The sequence below is a fragment of the Chiloscyllium plagiosum genome, chromosome 9 (genome assembly GCF_004010195.1).
Source record: "Chiloscyllium plagiosum isolate BGI_BamShark_2017 chromosome 9, ASM401019v2, whole genome shotgun sequence".
Classification (NCBI taxonomy): domain Eukaryota; kingdom Metazoa; phylum Chordata; class Chondrichthyes; order Orectolobiformes; family Hemiscylliidae; genus Chiloscyllium; species Chiloscyllium plagiosum.
The window spans coordinates 50131436-50146727 of NC_057718.1; the positions used below are offsets into that span (position 1 = coordinate 50131436).

The following is a 15292-nucleotide window of genomic DNA, read 5'->3' on the forward strand; positions in this document are numbered from 1 at the left end:
ATTGATAGTCACAGGTGAGGTGCCGGAAGACTGGAGGTTGGTTAACGTTTAAGAAAAAAGGTAAGGACAAGCCAGGGAACTACAAACCAGTGAGCCTGACGTTGGTGGTGGGCAAGTTGTTGGAGAGAATCCTGAGGGATAGGATGTACATGTATTTGGAAAGGCAAGGACTGATTCAGGATAGTCAACATGGCTTTGTGCGTGGGAAATCATGTCTAGGATAGTGAAGGAGCATTTGGTATGCTTTCCTTTATTTGTCAGAGTATTGAGTACAGGAGTTGGGAGGTCATGTTGCGGTTGTACAGGACATTGGTTAGGCCACTGTTGGAATATTGCGTGCAATTCTGGTCTCCTTCCTATCGGAAAGATGTTGTGAAACTTGAAAGGGTTCAGAAAAGATTTATAAGGATGTTGTCAGGATTGGAGGATTTGAGCTATATCGAGAGGCTGTACAGGCTGGGGCTGATTTTTCTCGAGCATCGGAGGGTGACCTTACATAGGTTTACAACATTATAAGGGACATGGACAGGATAAATAGACAAAGTCTTTTCCCTGGGGTGGGTGAGTTCAGAACTAGAGGGCATAAGTTTAGGGTGAGAGGGGAAAGATATAATAGCGACCTAAGGGGCAACTGTTTCATGCAGAGGGTGGTATGTGTGTGAGCTGCCAGAGGAAGTAGTGGAGGCTGGTACAATTGCAACATTTAAGAGGCATTTGGATGGGTATATGAATAGGAATGGTTTGGAGGCATATGGGCCAGGTGCTGGCAGGTGGGACTAGATGGTGTTGGTATAACTGGTCGGCATGGATGGGTTGGACCAAAGGTTCTGTTTCTGTGCTGTACATCTCTATGACTTTATGACTCTACATGTGACTCCAGATCTCTAGCAATGTGGTTGACATATAACTGCACTCTGAAGTGGCTGAGCAGGTGCATCAAACTCAGTCAGCGTGGCTCAGTGTTTGGCATTGCTGTCTCACAGCATCAGGGATCCTGGTTTAACTCCAGTCTAGGTCAACTGTCTATATGGAGGTTGCATGTTCTCCCCATTTTTGCTTGGGTGCTTCGGTTTCCTCCCACAGTCCAAAGATGGGCAGGTTCGGTAGGATTGACCACGGTAAATGTCGGTTTATGGGGACTCTAAAACGCAATCGAGTTTGAATTTATTGTTTTGCCAACACTGAACCAATGAGACAATCTGCTGCTGGGGATATAAAAATGCAGGTCTTTTGAAGATTGCAGACAGAGCATCTGTCATCAACACAGATCCAAGAAATTAGGAAACACTCTCTCAAAGGTACATTTTCATATGAAACATACTCACAGTAAAAAAAAGATGACCCACAGAGATCTTCAGCCAAAAGAAGATAGCCATCAAAGATGCCAGACGCTGTATGGTTTTGAAATTAAGTTGATGTAATTTTAATAAGTGTCTTATTGGAACAGCATATTGTTATAGAATTGGAGGCCGATAATAAGCAGTTCAGAGAAAGGGAGGCTTAGAGTTGTGAATAGTTGTTTTTTAATGTTTACTTTTAGAGTTAAAAAATAAATTGATGATATTGTCTTTAAATAGTGGAATTTGGGAGTTCTCTGTCACTCATATTTTAATAGATTATTAGGTGAGCTTTTCTGGGTGTTTGGTTTAATTAACAGAAGGGTTCACCGCCATGTTGTCACAAGAGGATCTGGGTGTTGCTGACTGGGCCAGCATTTATTGACCGTCCCTAATTGCCCAGAGGGCAATTGGAAGTCAACCACATTGTATGGATCTGGAATCAAAGGTAGGCCAGACAATGTAAGGATGATAGTTTCCTTCCCTCAAGTGAAGCAGATGGGTGTTTCCCATAATTGACAATGGCTTCATGGTCATTGTTAGTCTTTTAGATCCAAACTTTTTTTGAATTCTGTGGTGTGATTCAAACTCAAGTCCCCATAGCACTACCATAGCAAAATCTCAGGATAATAAATTGGAAAGTAACGCAAATGCTAATTATCAGAAATAAAACAAAAACTGCTGGAAATACATAGTATTCATGTGACAAAAGCCACATTCTTGAAAATATGGTAACCTGTCTTTTCAGTTGCTGACTGATATGCTGTATACTTTCAACATTTTTTATTGTTTTATTTACAATCTCTCAGACATACGTTCATTCCTTTATAAATTTATATTGACCAACATGGGAAAAAGAACAAACACACTCACTCCTTTTTCTTCTTAGCATTTTCATTCTCGAAGGCGCAGCAGTGGCTCGAGTATGTCATACTGGCTTCCCTTAGTTCAACAAAGTTGGTCAGAGGTGGTAACCTTTTCAAGTTATTGGTTGACTGAGCTATGAGCTTCTTAATAGATTTCAAGCCGTGAATCGGAAGTGCAGTGATACCAGTTCTGGAAATATCCCTGTGAAAATAATGGAAGCCTGTTGGTTTCCATGGTATCATTACTGAATAATTAAATTGTGTTGCTCCTGACATGAGATATCTGGAATTCTGTTTGCGAATGAGGAAAGAATTATGTACATACATGAATTGGGCTTTGTATGTTTGAAGCATCCTACAAATATTCAAGAGAATTACTGTATTACCAATACGAAATGTGAGAACGTGCATGTGTTCATCTTTGGTTGATGTGTATAAAGAAGTAACTGTCTGTACACCACACATATGTGAATACCTACTGAGGTCATCATGTGCCACATGAACCTAATTGCAGTAGAAATACAAAGAGCAGGAAAAGACAGGGTCTAACCTTGGATCCAAACTGTAAATGTCTGTGTACAACTGGGGTCTGAATCAATAGTAGAACATTATGCAGTTGTATAACTGATAATTATATTTAATAAATAGTAAGAAACTAAAGGAATATGATCTCTAGGTAGTTTATTTCCATTGATGAATGTCACCCAAAAACCAACGCTAGTCTCCATCTACTCACCTTGAATTGTCAGTCCACAGAGTTGCCAATGAATAATGTGTTAGCTTTATCATAACTCATTGTTAATTATGCTACATTGTTTCCAAGGATGAGGAAGACCTGGAACTAAAAGAGCATGAAATATTTCACAAATAATGACCTACAAAGAACTGTTAGTTCAGCAGCTATTAGAAAGGTGTAATAATAGTTGGCTCATCTGCGCTTTCCAGCAATATCTCCTTCCAATGACCCAGGCTGCTGAAGTTAGCCAAGGGAACATGGTCTTCTTCAAACCAGTGTACACATTCATTAGTGATATTACTCCATTATTTGAACCTTTATCACAAATATATTGTTCCACACACTATAGAATTACTATGTTAGACTGGAATGCAAATAACCTTTCATTTTAAACTTTGAAGATCAAGCTGACTAACTCCTCCAGACTTTTAATCTGATTTTGCAATTATTTTCCATAGATGTGGATGTCTCCTGCAGATGGGCCTTCTGACACACCTGTAGTAAAGTCTGCTAGAAGATAGTCCATATGTAGTCAGTGAATATCAATCATCTTTATTGATTGTGAATAGATGCAGAAGATGTCAAGAAAGGACAGCTCAGGAACCTGCAGATTTGGGGTCTAGTTCCATATGATCGGACATCATTATGACATAGCCCCCATGCACATGCTGAGCAGCTATCAAAGTCAAGATGTCATTAACCTTTTAGTCCACGATAATAACCTCTTCGTATAGGCAGTTGTGTGAAAGCTGAGTCCATATGAATAGTGATAGGCCATAGGGAAACAGACAGAAGGATTTTGTTTTCTTAGTTGCAGTCACACTTATCTTTCTTCACCACTGTCCTGTCATTCACCTTGTACTGCTTAAACTCATGGTATACTTGCTTGTTTTTGCCTTTTGTGAATATGTCAAAAATGATCAAAAGCACTGTGCGGTGACAGTTTGCCCAATTACAATTGAGTTACCATAGTCTCACCAGACTATTAGAGATCGAGAGAGAGAGAGAGAGAGAGAGAGTAAGAGAGAGAGAGATATGACTGGTGATGGTTTAATGTCAGGGCCACTATACCTCAGGCAAGGGATGAGTCATAGTGTCATAGAGATGTACACATGGAAACAGACGCTCCAGTCCAACTTGTCCATACCGACCAGATAACAATCTAATCTAATCGCATTTGCTAGCAGTGGCTCATATCCCTCTAAACTCTTCCGATTTATATACCCATCCAGATGCCTTTTAAATGCTGTAATTGTATTAGCTTTCACCACTTCCTCTGGCAGCTCATTCCGTACACACATCACCCTCTGTGTGAAAAAGTTGCCCCTTAGAACCTTTATATCTTTCCCCTCTCACTCTAAACCTATGCCCTCGAGTTCTGGACTCCCTCACCCCAGGGAAAAGATCTTATCTATTTAGTCTATCCAGGCCCCTCATGATTTTGTAAACCTCTATAAAGTCACTACTCAGCCTCCAATGCTCCAGGGAAAACAGCCCCAGCCTATTCAACCTCTCCCCATAGCTCAAATCCTCCAATCCTGGCAACAAACTTGTCAACCTTTTCTGAACCCTTTCAAGTTTCACAACATCTTTCTGATAGGAAGGAGACCAGAATTGCACGCAATATTCCAAAAGTGGCCGAAACCAATGACCTGTACAGCCACAACATGATCTCCCAACTCCTGTACTTAATACTCTGACCAATAAAGGAAAGCATACCAAACGCCTTCTTCAATATCCCATCTACCTGTAACACTACTTTCAAGGAACTATGGACCTGCACTCCAAGGTCTCTTACTTCTTCAAAAATCTCAATCAAGTTTGTGAGACATAATTTTCCACACACAAAGCCATGCCGACTAATCTTATTCAGTCCTTGCCTTTACAAATACATGTAAGTCCTGTCCCTCAGGAGTTCCTCCAACAACTGCCTACCAGCAACGTCAGACTCACCAGTCTATAGTTCCCTGGCTTTTCCTTTCTTAAATAGTGGCACCACATTAGCCAACTCCTGGGGATTTATCCATTTTTATGCATTTCAAGACATCCAGCACCTACTCCTCTGTAAAATAGACATTTTTCAAAATGTCACCATCTATTTCCCAATATCCTGTTTCTTCCATGTCTTTCTCCACAGTAACTATTGATGCAAAATACTTGTTTAGTTCTCCCCCTTCTCCTGTGGCTCCTGCCTTGTTGATCTTTGAGGGGCCCTATTTACTCTCTGGTTACCCTTTTGTCCTTAATGTATTCATAACATCTCTTTGGATTCTCCTTAACTCTATTTGCCAAAGCTATCTCATGTCCTCTTTTTGCCTTCCTGATTTCCCTCTTAAGAATACTTTTACTGCCTTTACACTCTTCTAAGGATTCACTTGATCTCTCCTGTCTATACCTGACATATGCTTGCTTCTTTTTCTTAACCAAAACCTCAATTTCTCTAGGTATCCAGCATTTCCTCCACCTACCAGCCTTTCCTTTCACCCGAACAGGAATGTACTGTCTGTGGACTCTTGTTATCTCATTTCTGAAAGCTTCCCATTTTCCAACTGTCCCTTTACCTGTGAACATCTGCCCCCAATTAGCTTTTGAAAGCTCTTGCCTAATACCGTCAAAATTAGCCTTTCTCCAATTTAAAACTTCAACTTTTAGATCCGGTCTATCCTTTTCCAACATTATTTTAAAACTAATAGAATTATGGTCGCTGGCCCCAAAGTGCTCCCCTATTGACATCTCAGTCATTTGCCCTGCCTTACTTCCCAAGAGTAGATCAAGTTTTGCACTTTCTCTAGTAGGTACATCCACATACTGAATCAGAAGGTTTTCTTGGACACACTTAACAAATTCCTCTCCATCTCTCCCCTTAACATTATGGCAGTCCCAGTCTATGTTTAGAAAGTTAAAATCCCCTATCATAACCACCCTATTATTCTTACAAATAACTGAAATTTCCTTAATAATTTGTTTCTCAGTTTCACACTGACTAATAGGGGGTCCCTTATACAATCCAAATAAGGTGATCATCCCTTTCTGATTTCTCAGTTCCACCCAAATAACAAATAACCTCCTGAAATACAGCAGTAATGTTATCCCTGATCAAAAACACCACTCCCCCTCCTCTCTTGCCTCCCTTTCTATCCTTCCTGTAGCATTTGTTTCCTGGAACATTAAGCTGCCAGTTCTATCCATCCCTGAGCCACATTTCTGTAATTGCTATGATGTCCCAGTCCCATGTTCTTACCCATGCCCTGAGTTCATCTGCCTCCCCTGTTAGGCCTCTTGCATTGAAGTAAATGCAGTTTAATTTATCAGTCCTACCTTGTTCCTGCCTGCCCTGTTTGACTCGCTCCTTTTCTCAACTGTACCAGTCTCACATTGATCTCTTTCCTCACTATTTCACTGGGTCCCACCTCCTCAACTTACCAGTTTAAATCTTCCCAAGCAGCTCTAGCAAATCTCTCTGCCAATACATTAGTCCCCTTCTAATTTAGGTGCAATCTGTCTTTATTGTACACGTCACTTCTACCCCAGATGAAATTCCAATGATCCAAAAATGTGAACCCGTCTCCCCACACCAGCTCCTCAGCCATGCATTCATCTGTTCTATCCTCCTATTTCTACCCTCACTAGCCCGTAGCACCATGAGTAATCCAGATATTGCTAACCTTGAGGCTTTCCTTTTTGAATTCCTGCCTAACTTTCTATGTTCTCCCTTCAGAATTTCATCCTTTTCCCTTCCTATGTCATTATTTCCAATGTGTACAATGACATCCTGCTTGTCCCTCGCCCTTTTGAGAACATTCTGCACCCTCTCTGAGATATCCTTAATCCTGGCAACACACCATTCTGAGTTTTTGCTGCTGGCCACAGAAACATCTGTCTGTGCCTTTGACCAGAGAGTCCCTTCACACAATCGATTCCTTGGAACCTGATTTACCCCTCATTACATTAGAGGCAGTCTTGATACCAGAAATTTGGCTGTTCATGCTACATTCTTCTGAGATTCCATAAAATCTATGAAGGACAAAAGGGTAACTAGGGAGAGAATAGGGCAGCTCAAAGATCAGCAAGGCCGCCTTTGTTTGGAGCCACAGAAAATGGGGGCGATACTAAATGAATATTTTGCATCAGTATTTACTGTGGAAAAGGATATGGAAGATATAGACAGTAGGGAAATAGATGGTGACATCTTGCAAAATGTCAAGATTACAGAGGAGGAATTGCTGGATGTCTTGAAATGGTTAAAGGTGGATAAATCCCCAGGACCTGATCAGGTGTCCCTGACAACTCTGTGGGAAGCTAGAGAAGTGATTGCTGGGCCTCTTGCTGAGATGTTTGTATCACTGATAGTCACAGGTGAGGTGCCGGAAGACTGGAGGTTGGCAAATGTGGTGCCACTGTTTAAGAAGGGTGGTAAAGACAAGCCAGGGAACTACAGACTGGTGAGCCTGACCTCAGTGGTGGGCAAGTTGTTGGAGAAACTCCTGAGGGACAGGATGTACATGTATTTGGATAGGCAAGGACTGCTTAGGGACAGTCAACATGGCTTTGTGCGTGGGAAATCATGTCTCACAAACTTGATTGAGTTTTTTGAAGAAGTAACAAAGAAGATTGATGAGGGCAGAGCGGTAGATGTGATCAATATGGACTTCAGTAAGGCATTCGACAAAGTTCCCCAATAAATGATTTGGATGCGAGCATAAGAGGTACAGTTAGTAAGTTTGCAGATGACACCAAAATTGAAGGTGTAGTGGACAGCGAAGAGGGTTACCTCAGACTACAACAAGATCTGGACCAGATGGGCCAATGGACTGAGAAGTGGCATTTGGAGTTTAATTCAGATAAATGCAATGTCCTGCATTTTGGGAAAGCAAATCTTAGCAGGAATTACACACTGAATGCTAAGGTCCTTGGGAGTGTTGCTGAACAAAGAGACCTTGGAGTGCAGGTTCATAGCTCCTTGAAAGTGGAGTCGGAGGTAGATAGGATAGTGAAGAAGGCGTTTGGTATGCTTTCCTTTATTGGTCAGAGTATTGAGTACAGGAGTTAGGAGGTCATGTTGCGGCTGTACAGGACATTGGTTAGGCCACTGTTGGAGTATTGCATGCAATTCTGGTCTCCTTCCTATCAGAAAGATTCGTGAAATTTGAAAGGGTTCAGAAAAGATTTACAAGGATGTTGCCAGGATTGGAGAATTTGAGCTACAGGGAGAGGCTGGGTCTGTTTTCCCTGGAGCGTCGGAGGCTGAGGGATGACCTTATAGAGGTTTACAAAATTATGAGGGGCATGGATAGGATAAATAGACAAAGTCTTTTCCCTGGGGTCGGGGAGTCCAGAACTAGAGGGCATAGGTTTAGGGTGAGAGGGGAAAGATATAAAAGAGACCTAAGGGGCAACCTTTTCTTGCAGAGGGTGGTACGTGCATGGAACGAGCTGCCAGAGGATGTGGTGGGGGATGGTACAATTGCAACATTTAAGAAGCATTTGGATGGGTATATGAATAGGAAGGGTTTGGAGGCATATGGGCCAGGTGCTGTCAGCTGGGACTAGATGGGTTGGGATATCTGGTCGGCATGGACAGGTTGGACCGAAGGGTCTGTTTCCATGCTGTACATTTCTATGACTCTATGACCCCTGCGTTTTCCAAAACAGCATACTTGTTTGTGATGGGGCCGTAGCTTTTCTCCTTTCCTTTAGCTGCCATCCATCACATCCTGTTTCTTCTGTAAATTCCTCATTGTCTCTAACTGACGCTCCAACTGATCCATGCAAGGTGTTAGGATTCGCAACCAAAGACACTTCCTGCTGACATAATTCTCAGTAACAGGTAAACTCTCCCTAAACTTCCACATTTGACAGGAACAGCATGTCACTCTACTAAAGGCCATCTTCGCACCTTCACAATCTACAGACCTAGAAAATAGCACCGTCTTATTGCTCTAAAAAAAACATTGCTCCAGACTAAATTAGAGAAAGTGAGGACTACAGATGCTACAGATCAGAGTTGGGAGTGTGGTACTGGAAAACCACAGCAGGTCAGGCTGCATCCAAGGAGCAGGAGAATCAACCTTTCGGGCATAAGCCCTTCATCAGGAAACACATATTCCTGATGACGGGCTTATGCCCGAAAAGTCGATTCTCCTGCTCCTTGCCAGTCGCCTGACCTGCTGTGCTTTTCTAGAACCACACTCCCAATTCCAGACTAACTCAGTACTTCTGATTTATATTGTTAAAATTTAATCAGGAGATAGATCTCAATAAAATATATAATCAAGAAAGAACCCACTCTACTCACTAGTGTCGACTTACAACAAGGTTACACTTAGAAAACTATGCATTTATCTGTTTCTGTGCTGTGAGCTCTCCCACACAGTTCCTCCAAGGTCAGCTGTGAATTTCAATGTTTGCTAATTTTTCCTAAACACACCCTGATGTCCAGAGATACATGAACTCTAACAGCAAAAGTAGTAGCTGTGCAGATTCACTGCTGTGTCAGTTAGCAGTGTATGTTTTTTTCTTTTTTCCCTCACTGACCACGTGGCCACTGATTTTTGCCTGTCTTCCTCCTTGAGGAAGAAAGTCCTTCATGATAACCTCAGCCAATGATGGAACTTGAACTCAAGCTGTTCGCATCACAATGCTTTGTAACACACCATGCAGGTATTTGAGCTAAACTGATCCCCAATAACTGAGATGTAATTCCTGGCTATAAGCAATAATAGTCCAGTGAAGTGTCTCAGAACATTATTTTATTCTATAAGCAGCTTCAAGTTATACTTTCATTTCAATATACTGGACAGGATTTAATGCAGCTCATCATCGTGGAAGCAATGATATTTAGATTAGAGTCCCTCCATTATGGAAACAGGCCCTTCAGCCCAACAAGTCCACATCAACCCTCTGAAGAGTAACCACCCAGATCCATTCCTCTACCTTATATTTACCCCTGACTAACACACCTAAACATGTGGGCAATTTTACATGGCTAATTCACCTGACTAGCACATCTTTGGATTGTGGGAGGAAATGGGAGTACCAGGAGGAAACCCACGCAAACTCCACAGAGACAGTCACCCAATGCGGGAATTGAACCTGGGTCCCTGGTGCTGTGAGGCAGCAGTGCTAACCACTGAGCCACCGTGCTGCCTCAAGAAGAGTATCGCCCAACGTGGGGCTTGATGCCACGACCCTGAGATTAAGGGTCTCATGCTCTACCAATTGAGCTAACCGGACTTCGGCTAGCTTAGATCCACTTTGTTTCGGTAGTGGCTACACATCAATCTTTTGTGCGCATGTGTGTAAATTACATTACATTACATTACAGTGTGGAAACAGGCCCTTCGGCCCAACAAGTCCACACCGACCCGCTGAAGCGAAACCCACCCATACCCCTACATTTGCCCCTTACCTAACACTACGGGCAATTTAGTATGGCCAATTCACCTGACCTGCACATCTTTGGACTGAGGGAGGAAACCGGAGCACCCGGAGGAAACCCACGCAGACACAGGGAGAACGTGCAAACTCCACACAGTCAGTCGCCTGAGGCGGGAATTGAACCCGGGTCTCTGGCGCTGTGAGGCAGCAGTGCTAACCACTGTGCCACCGTGCCGCCCACAAATGGACACATGTCAGTTAAATCTGCATCTTATATGTGGATCAAGCTGCACTAAGTGACTGAGCAGGACAGCAAAACATAACAGGAACTCGATAGTACTAGCTTAGGGCTTGGGGAAGTCTCTTGCTTCATTCTTCTCTCCTTTTGTATGACAGTGCTTGGGCTTTTAAAATGTATTTGTTCATTGATGTTGACAATACTGGCTAAATGTCACTGGTTGAAATCTTTTCTTGCCCATCCTAATTGTCCTTGAAATAACTAAAACTTAAAATGGGAATAGGAATTTATAGTTCCTGGGACATTCTTCAGTTTATATCTGGGCCCTTCTATTATTAGCAATCTTGTCCTGGCAAGTAATTTTTCGCTGTTGCATGTTGATGTAGAAGAGACAGTCTGGTGCAGCTGCCCTCAAGGCCATCCTGTCTGAACTGAATGAATGTACGACATGTAATTGGTTTGAACGACAAATCTTTCTTGTATGAATTTCCTTTAAGAATTTATTTTCAGTCTTTGCCGTTCAGTTTAAGCAGTAGCTAGGTTGGTTTAACTCAGTTGGCTAGTTTGTGATGCCAACCGTATCGAATCAATTCCTCCACTGGCAGAGATTACCGTGAAAGATTCTCTTTTTCAACCTCTGCCTTTGTCTGAGGTGTATTGGCCCTCAGGTTAAAGTGCCACCAAACGACGAGAAAAAAATGAAGAATTGTGGATGCTGGAAATCAGGACCAAAAACTGAAATGGCTGGAAAGACTCAGCAGGTCTGGTGGCATCTGTGGAGAGGAAGCAGAGTTAACATTTTGGGTTCACTAACCATTCTTCAGAACTGAAGCTGGTTGTCTCTCTCAAATGAGAGAGCAGTACTACGGTGATTTTAATTTTAGATAATTATATTTTTCAAGGCTGAGAGATGGCCATGCTGAGCAAGCACTTATAGCCCCGCCTTTCTCTCTCTCTCTCTCTCAAGCATTACTGAACACGCAAACTCTAATTCTGGTTATCGTGGTTCAACATGATGGGTTATAAGTTCTGAGGATAGAATCTGTCATGGGCATAAGATTGTTCAAGCCATACTTCAAGCTCATCTGACACACTTTCTAGAGATCAACCACCACAACAGACCAAGACACATAAATTGAAACTGGAACAGAACACCAGTGCTTCAACAGAAGCTCACTGATGATGTTACCTAGCATGGTGATGAAACGTCTGAGAACAAACCTTCCAGCTCAGTAAGCAATCTTACAACCTGAACCAACCATTTTCTTTCTCACATCTCTACAGCTTCATGGGGTTATTGACAAAGTTTCCACACAGTGTTCAGTCCATTCCCAAATCTGTCCCAAAAGCTACCTTCGGGGGTCCTTTATCTTGTACCATAAAGGTTTTTCCTCCAGTTTGGGATATTTTGGATAAGTGCATTTACACTCCCGAAACCTGGGAGTCACTGAGATCCAGTTCTCCTCCCCACACATTAATGAGGTGAGGGGCATGGTGGTAATTGGGATGCTGAGAATGGATAATAATATCAAATACATGTGGAGCTGGGTTCACATAGTGTCAGTCTAAACTGCACAGCTACACACTCCAAGGTACTCCACGCAGAGATCGGTGTCAGTACGGTTAATATAGCATCGACATCCAAAAGTCACTGCTGGCCATGGACCAAGGGGGTCTGCAGATCTTGAAAGAAAATTCGAGGGTATGCTTGTGTCAGCATGTAGAAAATCAAGCAAACCAGCCAAAACTACAGCAAACATATAGAGAAAAAACTTATTAATTAAATATAAATGACAGCATGATGTTGTGATGATATTACTTATAATTATGTCAGATTTTTGTCCCCTTTATCTCCCCTGTTTGTCTTGGGAACAAATTTCCAAATATAACTCTTCCCCTCATGCCCATTTTTGGGCAGAGACAGGGCAGTTGTGCCTTTAAAATCAGAGTACATAACCTCCTGGAGCTGATTTTTGCCATTGAGGCAGGTAGTTTGAGTTGGGAAATTTGCTGATTTTGCAGAACAACCTCAGTATGAAGTACATCTTACAGGCTGTTTTCGCTCCAGGGAAGTAGGGCACAATAGGCAGGCCTGTCATCCCTGGCAGCAGATAGGTAGCAGCCACAGGCACAGCCGAATGTCAGAAAGGGCTGATTAAAAAAACAACTCAACCAGTCTTTCTTTTCTTAGACTTCAGCCCAACTGTTTGTTTACATATCTAACCTTCTAGTCCTCAGTCCCCACATAACAACACCTCAAGGAAGGAAATCTGTCATCCTTGCCTGGTCTGGCCTACACGTGACTAAAGATCAACAGCAAAGTGGTTGACTTTCAACTGCCCTCTGGGAAATTAGGGTTAGGCAATAAATGCTAGCTTAACCAGAGATGCTTGCATCCTGTGAGTGAACTTTTAAAAAAAGCACAAGTGTGGAGAAGTGTTCACTTAGCTTGATTGACACTTTTATGAACTTATAAGAAGTTTTTTCTTTAACTCTTATCAACGTCTCAATTGTTACTTGCACGAGACCAAGAGAAATCAACTGCTTAAATCCCCTGTTATTGACATTTTAACAGTCTGTTTAATGAATACTTTTATAGGGTTGTAGGAACACCATTTGTTTTCCCAAAATTTATGAATATTTTTTCAGTTTAATAGCAGTTTCATATAATCCATGGTCACTGTATGGTTCATTGGTTCTGTACACTGCATATTGAGTGAATAGGAATAGCAGGATGATACGTTAGTATAGACGTTATGAGGAACCATTGGAGGTGGATGGACAACATTAGTTGGCATTGAGTTGGCATGGAAACTCTAAAGGGCTACAAGGGTGGGTGATAAGCCTGAAGCTTTGAGTTGGAAATCTCAAATGGTGGGTAGCGAATAGCAGGGCTTGGGACACCTGTCTTCATTTGATTTAAGAAGTCAAATCAAAATCAACACGCATGTGCTAACAATGTTAATATAGTTTTGCTCATCAATATATCCAAAGTGTCACAAAGCACAGCACATAACTACCAATACTGAAACAAGGCACTAAATTACAATTAGTTAACACATTAGAACAGACTATACAGTCAGAATTGATGAAAAGTCATACTGGTAATTTAAAAAGGAAACAATCATTAATTAACTGGTGCACAACTGAGCAATGTCACAAATACAGGGTGTGTGGATTAACCATCAGACAATTCTGTTTCAGCTGAGTAGACTTGAGGAAATTTCCATAAAGAGGGAGAAAATAGTGAGAGGTAAATGGGTCAGGAAAGGCGCAAGCGGGTAGCTTTTAGTGATTGTGGGGAATGGAAAGGGCAGATGATCCATTCAGTTCTGGTGATGTTATTGCCATTCAGGCAGTCATTGCAGTCAGTGAGGGTCCTCTGTCTCATGGAACACCCAAAAAGGAGTGCTCTTCCTCCTCCACCATTGCCACCCCACACCCTCCACTAACAGTCTCCATCCTTAGGTGCAGGAATAGACTTGTACTTGACTGCGTAAGTCACCCAGCTACGTTCTTGATGGGCATTCAATTCGCCATCTTTCTGGATGTGCTAAGACATCATAGAAGGAGGAAAGTTTTGGGAGTTTCGCAGCCCATCGATGACTTCCTCTGCCATAGTATCAACCTTTCTGACATTCAGCTCTGCCCAAAAGGATAAGTTATTTTTTCAGAGAAAATGTTCTAATTTCTGGCTGGTTGAACATTAATAGGTAATGGCACTTTCAAGAATATTTTTTGCTCTTTATTTCTGGAAATAATTTGCTACACCCAAGGATCCATTCAGAAAGAAGGAATTAGAGAAGCTACTTAAACAAAAAAAGCATTATCTTCCAAAAATAAAGCTTTAGGTATAAAGACATGTTGGTCAAAAAGTGTAGTGCTGGAAAAGCACAGCCAGTCAGGCAGTTTCCGAGGAGCAGGAGAGTCGACATTTCAAGCATAAGCTCTTTATACTAGCCGGATGAAGAGCTTATGCTTGAAACATCAATTCCCCTGCTCCTCAGATGCTGCCTAACCAGCTGTGCTTTTCCAGCACCACACTTTTTGACTCTGATCCCAGCATCTGCAGTCCTCACTTTCTCCTAGTATAAACAGAAGATATTAGGCAGGTCCTAGAGATTTAAATCCGTGATTATAAAATTGACAGCCAAGAGGTATTATCACTAGTTTAACAATTCAGAGACCTAGATGACATTCTGGGGACCTAAGTTCAATGCTCACTGTGGTTGATTGATAATGGACAATAGACAAAAGGTGCAGGAGTAGGCCATTCTGCCCTTCAAGCCTGCACCACCATTCAATATGATCATGGCTGATCATCCTTAATCAGTATCCTGTTCCTGCCTTATCTCCATAACCCTTGATTCCACTATCCTTGAGAGCTCTATCCAACTCTTTCTTAAATGAATCCAGAGACTGTGCCTCCACTGCCCTCTGGGGCAGAGCATTCCACACAGCCACCACTCTCTGGGTGAAGAAGTTTCTCCTCATCTCTGTCCTAAATAATCTACCCTGTATTTTTAAGCTGTCCTCTGGTTCGGCACTCACCCATCAGCGGAAACATGTTTCCTGCCTCCAGAGTGTCCAATCCTTTAATAATCTTATATGTCTCAATCAGATCCCCTCTCAATCTTCTAAACTGAAGGGTATACAAGCCCAGTCACTCCAGTCAATAGCCAGAATGTCTTTCCTCAAATTTGGAGACCAGAACTGCACACAGTACTCCAGGGTGTGG

At 42.2% G+C, this 15292-nt stretch overlaps 1 protein-coding gene across 1 annotated transcript in view; it reads right to left on the reverse strand.

Moving 5' to 3' along the window:
- LOC122552860 (follicle-stimulating hormone receptor-like) overlaps positions 1–15292 on the reverse strand; it is a 141920-nt gene that overhangs the window by 10789 nt on the left and 115839 nt on the right. Inside the window, exon 7 of the mRNA XM_043695907.1 lies at positions 2211–2405. Coding sequence (XP_043551842.1) covers positions 2211–2405 — 195 coding nt within the window. The remainder of the gene's footprint in view (positions 1–2210; positions 2406–15292) is intronic.